At 35.4% G+C, this 7479-nt stretch overlaps 1 protein-coding gene across 1 annotated transcript in view; it reads left to right on the forward strand.

The window, feature by feature from the left end:
* Window positions 1–1437, forward strand: part of LOC106531881 (P2Y purinoceptor 1-like) — a 4910-nt gene extending 3473 nt beyond the window's left edge. Inside the window, exon 2 of the mRNA XM_014027824.1 lies at window positions 495–1437. Within this exon, the coding sequence (XP_013883278.1) occupies window positions 495–1437 (943 nt within the window). The remainder of the gene's footprint in view (window positions 1–494) is intronic.
* Window positions 1438–7479: the final 6042 nt, after the last annotated feature.

Here is a 7479-nt window from a genome sequence, read left to right on the forward strand (position 1 = left end):
ACACACACACACACACACACACACACACACACACTAACCTTGCCTCTGGACCACAACTTAGCCACATGGTAGGTTCTGTGAACAGGGCATCCTGTGCAGAAGATTTTACTTAGAAATGCTGTTTAAATGCAACACATCCTGTGACAAGCCCGTTTTACCCGCAAGAAAAAAACAGTTAACATTTAACACTTTTGATCTTTTTTTAAGTTAGCTACATAATTTAAAAACACAGTCACAGAAAAACTAAAAGCATAAACACTTTTTACTTTTGAAACTATAGTTTATACTGCTCCAAACAAAGTGATGCATGTAAACATTTTTTGTGGTATCAGATCTTCAAGGAGATGGCGACATTTCAAAGAGGAAGTGATTTAGGTCACTTCACCTTTTCTTCTCATTTGTAAGCACAGCTTATGAGGAAGAGCTGTATGTATTTTAAAAGGCAAAATGAATAATTCCAGCTGTTTTAACATAGACAAACTATTTGAGCACAGGATCCTGCCTACTCTTTACATCTTTGTGTTCATCGTAGGGCTGGTAGCTAACGGATGGGGACTGAAGTCTTTGCTGCACAACTGGAAGAAGCTGGGGGATGTAAATGTCTTTGTTTTTAATCTTGGACTTGCAGACATGTTGTATCTGCTGACACTTCCCTTCCTGGTGGTGTACTACGTTAAAGAAAATACATGGATCTTTGGAGACAAGTTCTGCAAGGTYACAAGATTCTGCTTCAACCTGAATCTGTACTGCAGCATCGGCTTCCTCACCTGTATAAGTGTGTACAGGTACCTGGCCATTGTCCATCCAATGAGAGTGATGGGAAGATTAACTGTGACTCACTCTGTGATCATCTCAGTCCTGGTTTGGATCCTGGTGGGTGTTCAAAGTCTGCCAGACATGTTTTTCCCTAAAAGATTTGGAAAACAGGCTAAATGTTATGACAGCACTTCCCTTGAACATATGGAGGATTACCTGAAGTACAGTCTTGGACGAACTCTCACTGGATTTTGTATCCCGCTCCTTATCACACTGGGATGCTATGGACACATGATTTGTGTTCTCTGTAGCAGAACTACAATTGACAAAGTCCTAAAACAAAGAAGCCTGAGGTTTTTGCTCATTTTGATTCTTCTCTTCTCAGTTTGTTATACACCTCACCATGTGTTCAAAAACCTCAGCCTCTATTCTAGAGTTTTGGTAAAACAGAACATATGCAAAGACTGGGATTCTGCTGTCTTCAATGCTCATCAGATCAGTCGTGGTCTTGTGAGTCTGAACAGTGCTCTGAACCCTCTGGTTTACCTCCATGTCCAAGAGGACATTTCTGCTCAGTTCAGACAGCTGCTCCAGAGAGTTGAAGTAATATTTCATCGTATGTTTGAGTCTAAATCATTTTCAGAAGCTGTGGCACAAACTGATGAAGATGATGATGTTTAACAGTTTTGGAAAGGCATTTATATCCCAAGTGGTTTAAATGAACCACACTGAAAATGAAAGTCTATTTTTCCTTGCTTCTCTTGATTTTTTTATATTTTCAGGGTAATTCTGACACATGCTAGAAACTCTGTAGACAAAGAGGAAATTCATCTTAAATGTCACTGTTCGCTGAAAAAGCGGTTCTGAAGATATCACCTTTAATGTGAGGATGTGTGTGGTGGACATAAATAGATGTGAAATGTACATTCTTTTTTTAAGATCTGACTCAAATGGCTGCAATGGCTAGAATGTTTTTGTTAAGCGTATTATTTCAATCTATTTACAATTGTTTTTTTTCTCTTTTTCTATTTTTGTAAAGTGTCCTGTTTGTTGGGACTTATTGTGAACTGAATTAAAAGAACGAACTGGCTTTGGTCTTGAGGAGATCAGGCTTTTCGGCTCTGGCACCTAAACTTTGGATCAACCTGTCCTCTGACATTAGACAGGAATTTTTGCTTCCACTTTTTATATGTCTTTTAAAAACACATCTGTTTTAACTGGCTTTTAATACAGCTTGAGTTGTTGTTTCTCCAATGCTTTTACTCAACATGTTTTCTGTTTGCTGTGATCTCTGTGGTTTTTTTAATCTGTGTTTTATGCTATGATTGTGATGATTGCTTTGGTCAACTGCTGTTGTTTTCAATGTGCTACAAATAAAATTGACATTGACCCTGATCTGATAAGTGTGATCTGCCAACAGATGGTTCAAACAAAAACTTCTCTGAAAGCTGCTTACTGCTGCTGAGAGGTAAAAAAAAAACTAATAGTTTCTTCAGCCTGAACTAGTCATTAATCTTTTTTTACTTTAAACTTTCAACCTAATGTTTTTTAGAAAAGTATTCTCAGGTTCTTGATTTGAAAACTCTATTTTCAAATTTTTAAAAATCCCCTAACCTTTATTCTTTATAAAATAACGTGCTATATTTTTTCTAATAAACTGTATCAGAGTACCTCAATTCAAAACACTAATATTACATCAAAATAAATTACAGTAAAGTTGTTAAAACCTCTCTTCCTTCAGACATTTGTTGGATAGTGATGGGTCAGGTTAAAGTGTTTGACAGTTGTCTGGATGACGTCTGGTTTGTAAAGGCCAGTTTCATGCCATGGCTGTATTTAGTAGATGTACTTTTTGTTGGTTTATTTACAACCAAATAACTGCACTTGTAAAATACAGCCAATTTATCCAGAGAGCTGAATATCTTTTATATTCATTGCTTTGAGTGACACACGTGCTTGGTTGTAATACAGCAGAATCCCTGAACCATCACTTATATTTTCAGTCTCAAATTTCATTCAAAGGGGTATTAAAAAGTTCTTAAAAGTCTTAAATTTGACTTTATAAACCTGCAGATACCCTGTAAAGGTTGGAGAAGCTCCAACACAAGTTTCACAGTACTGATAATCAGTATAATTTTGTGGGTGCACATAATGTTCTCTACACCATTTGGCAGTAAAAACCACAAGCTGCTTCCTGTTTGAGCACATAGTGAAATAAAATGTGTGGCACCGTGAACCCATTGTTATGTATGAACAAAGAAAATGTCAAGTTTGTGAAATTTTGTCTGAGAACCATATCTATATACTGCTTTATGGTTTGACTCTCACAGCCATCATTTTATTACACCTGTAAACAAATTTCTGTGGTTTTACATTTTTAAACTTCGGTACTGGTGGCTATTTACTAGGGTTCAACCACGTCTGGCCCTTTCAACATAAATTTAAAATGTTAAATCTAAAACATTTATGGAAAAAAATTGTATAGGTCAGTATTCTATCTAAATAAACTACAGTAAAGTTGTTAAACCTCTCTTCCTTCCGACATTTGTTGGGTAGTGATGGATCAGGTTAAAGTGTTTGTTGTAAATAACAGTATCAGTCACATGGAGGCTGGGCTTAAAAGCCTGAATTTTGCCTGAAACTCTCAGACTGAAGAAGTCTCTTGGAGAGACGAAACGTTTCATTAGAGAAGAACCCGTCCAGAAGACCTATACAGTTTTTTTTCTTTTTGATTTTTTACCTGGATTAGTGAGATGCATCAGGACAACATTTATGGAAGTTTTTTTGAATACCCATGTGTGGATTTTGGCATCATTAAAAAGTTTTGTAGGCTAATCTTTTCCCTAGATCCAAAACTAATACTAACAAAAGGACAACAATTTCAATGTCAAGGTTGTCACTCTGGTAAATCAACTGAAACTTGCATAGTGCTTCAAGCACCATCAGACCCTAAAGCGCTTCACAGAACAGTCATTCACACACTTTTTCTCAGTCTGTTGAGGAAAACAAGAATTACTGATCTTATATGAATATGAACTTGAGCTCTGATAAAATACCCATAAACAGATAAAGGTTTACAATGTTTATTAAAGATGCTGGTGTAGAGCTGGAACCAAACAGGAATGTGGGTTGAATAATATGGACAGAAAAAAAACTGGTTGGTGACTGGATGGGGTTGGACAAAGACAAAGTGACTTATTTACCACCAACCTGATGTTCGTAGGAAACCTCCGTGTGGAAACAGTCCCGTGTTTGTTTGGTTTCGGGTAATAACGATGATGTCACCAACTGGCTTCAGAGACATCACAGGTCTGATTTTACTTATTTGGGGTCATGATACAGGCAAGGATCATACACAGGGCAATCAGAAGTTTCACCAGGTTGAGAGGGAAAGACTTAACTCGTGACCAGGAGACAGGTGGGAGTCGTAAACCAGGAAGTCAGGTGTCGTGGTGCCGAGCAGGGCAGAGACGAGAGGCAGGAGTCCGAAAAACAAACAAAAAAAAAAACAGGATCATTACCAGGAGAGAAGATGGATGGAGGTATCTGACAAGGGCTGAGACAAAGGAGGTCGAAGAGCCATGGTGAAAACAAGATGCTGGTAGATCATAGGCTAGCTGATGAAAAACTGGCACCCGGGTGTGGGAGGTGGCAGCCTTAAATGCAGAGGAATACAGGTGAGTGGCATGAGCTTGATTAAGTGCAGAATCTGTAATGGGAGTGGGAGCAGGACTGAAACAGGCTGAAAAACAAAATCTGCTAAAAAACACATGACACGACTAAGATGAGAATAAACTAAACAAAAACTAAGGCTGAGACTAAAACTATAACATCTAGAGTTAGAGAGATTTAGAGTTATTTTAACCTAACCAGTCACACAAGGACATGTATCATAAAACATATACGTTTTTAACTTTAATAATGTGACAAAAAGTTTTAAATAAAGAAATTGAGCACAGACAAAAATGAATGTTTTCTGGTTTATTATTTTACAAAAAAATTTAACAATATAAGCAAACAATACAAATTTTCCACATCCAGGAGCTAAAACCACAAATCATACAATTACTATTTAACATGAATCATTTCATTGGATTGACAGCATGAAACAGACTTACTTTTTATAGTCGAGTGTGTTTTTACAACAGCTGGTGTGTTTAAAGGAAGTTTTACTGAAAAAAAAGATAATTCGTTCTCCTTAGTTTTATGCTATTTGTACATTAATTTCACCTTTATTTTTTGTAGGAGACTTACATTTGTTGTTCATTCAGCTACAGCACTTTAAATCCACAACTCCACAAAGAGTGACCAGTTTCAGTCTCTGAGGGATTAACGCTTCATTTCTGGAACTTTCTTTAACAAAAACTTGTGGTACTGGGAAGTGCTGCTCACTCGGGTCTTGCCAACAAGTGAACTACAAGTGAACTACAAGTGAAGAGGAAGAGGAAGAAAAAAGGGAGAAGAGAAAAGTTGGGCTGGAAACTCAAAACGSTCGTTAGAGGAAGTTAGCTCGGAAGAGGAAAATGAAGGAGCTTGTAAAAAGATTGTGAGAGAAGAATTTAAAATAATTCTAAGATTTGAAGCAGAAGAAGAAAATGTACAACTAAGCCCAATAACATTATCAAGAGAAGTGAAAAAGAAAATAGGAGAGGTAAACTTTGCAAAAACACTCAGAGATGGAAACTTGTTGATTATTGTTAAAACTGAGGAGCAAAAAAATACAGTAATGAGTATCGAAAATATCTGTAAAAAGACTGTGAAAGAGAAGAAAATCATTGGAGAAAACAAAGTGACAAAAGGAGTAATCACAGGAATCCCAACAGATGAAGACGTGGAGAAACTAAAAAAGAGTATCTCTAATGTAACAATCAATAAAATAACAAGATTCACAAGAAACATAGATGGACAAAGAGTAAACAGTACAACAGTTATGTTAGAATTCAATGAGACCAAACTCCCAGAAAGAGTAAAAATAGGTTATTTGAGTTTTCCAGTTAGGCCCTATATACCACCTCCAGTCAGATGTTTTAAATGTCAAAGGTATGGTCATGTAGCAGCAGTGTGCAGGGGACAACAGAGATGTCCTAAATGTGGAGAAAATCACAGATATGAAGAATGTGGAGAATGAAAGATGTAACATGGGAGCACGTTAACAAAACATTGGGAGCAGATGGAAAATCAGCATCAACAGGGGAAAGAGCAATATGATTATTTTACAGTGGAATGCTACGTAGAAGTCTCATAGCAAAAGGTCAGGAACTTAAAGGATTTATTAAAAATAGTAAAAACAAACCAGATATCATTTGCATTCAGGAAACATGGTTAAAACCTAATTTAGATTTTGTCATAAAAGGGTACTCTAACATCAGGAAAGATGGAGAAGAGGGTATGGGAGGTGGATGTGCTACTTTCATAAAAGAAGGAATAAACTATAGATTGTTAAAAAGGAGTAAATTTGGAATTTATAACAATAGAAACATGGACAAAAAGTGGAAACATAAAAATAATAAATTATTACAATCCAGGTAAAAAATTAACAGAAATATTAAATGACATTATTGAACAGTTAAATGGGAAAGTAATATGGTGTGGGGATTTTAATGGGCATAACACATTGTGGGGTGATAAAAATGATCACAATGGGTTACTAATAGAAGAAATTATGGACACTAAAAATCTGGTGTGTTTAAATGATGGGAGCACTACAAGAATAAATGTAACAACAGGAAAAGAATCAYCAAWAGACCTTACAACAGTATCAGACTCTCTGGCAGGAATCAGTTCATGGCAAGTTCTCAAAGACACAACAACAGGAAGTGACCACCATCCCATAATAATCAAACTAGAGTTAGAAGCACAGAGGTATGACAGGAGGGGAATACAAAAATGGAATTTCAATAATGCTAACTGGGCAACATTTTTGGAAATAAGTGATAAGGAAATGACAAAAATAGATTTAAATTAAGACACTGACCAATTAAATACAGCAATATGTTCAGCTATTATGGAGGCAGCAAACAAATCAATAAAGAAGAAAGGAGGAAAGAATAAGAAAAAAATAGTACCATGGTGGACAAAAGAATGTGAAAAAGCAATTAAGTCACGAAATAAAGCTTTTAAAATGCTAAAAAGAAATCACAACAATCAAAATCTAATAGAGTATAAAAAAAGCAAAGTATTGTAAGAAAAACTATAAAAAATATGAAAAAAAAAGAATGTTGGAGAGGTTTTTGTAGTTCGGTGGGAAGAGAAACTGAAATAAGCAAAGTTTGGTCAATGATTAAAAGAATGAATGGAATAAAACAAGAATATGGATGTCCAATAATACAAGACGGAGAAATAATTGCAGTTGAAAATTTGGATAAAGCTGAAATACTAGCTAAAACCTTTGTTAAAATTCATAGTAAAAACAATATTAGTGAAGAAGGAAGAAAAGGAAGAGAAAAAACATATTTGAGAATAGAACCTTATTAGAAGAAGAGGAATGTGGAAATGATTTAATAAATAAACCATTCAATAAAACTGAACTAAATAGAACATTACAAAAATGTGAAATATCCACACCAGGTCAAGATCAAATATGTTATATAATGATAAAAAAACTTAGTGATAAATCAAAAGACATTATAATAGAACTATACAGGTGCTGGTCATAAAATTAGAATATCATYAAAAAGTAGATTTATTTCAGTAATTCCATTTAAAAAGTGAAACTTGTATATT

This window comes from Austrofundulus limnaeus, unplaced genomic scaffold (assembly GCF_001266775.1).
Source record: "Austrofundulus limnaeus strain Quisiro unplaced genomic scaffold, Austrofundulus_limnaeus-1.0 Scaffold688, whole genome shotgun sequence".
NCBI lineage: Eukaryota > Metazoa > Chordata > Actinopteri > Cyprinodontiformes > Rivulidae > Austrofundulus > Austrofundulus limnaeus.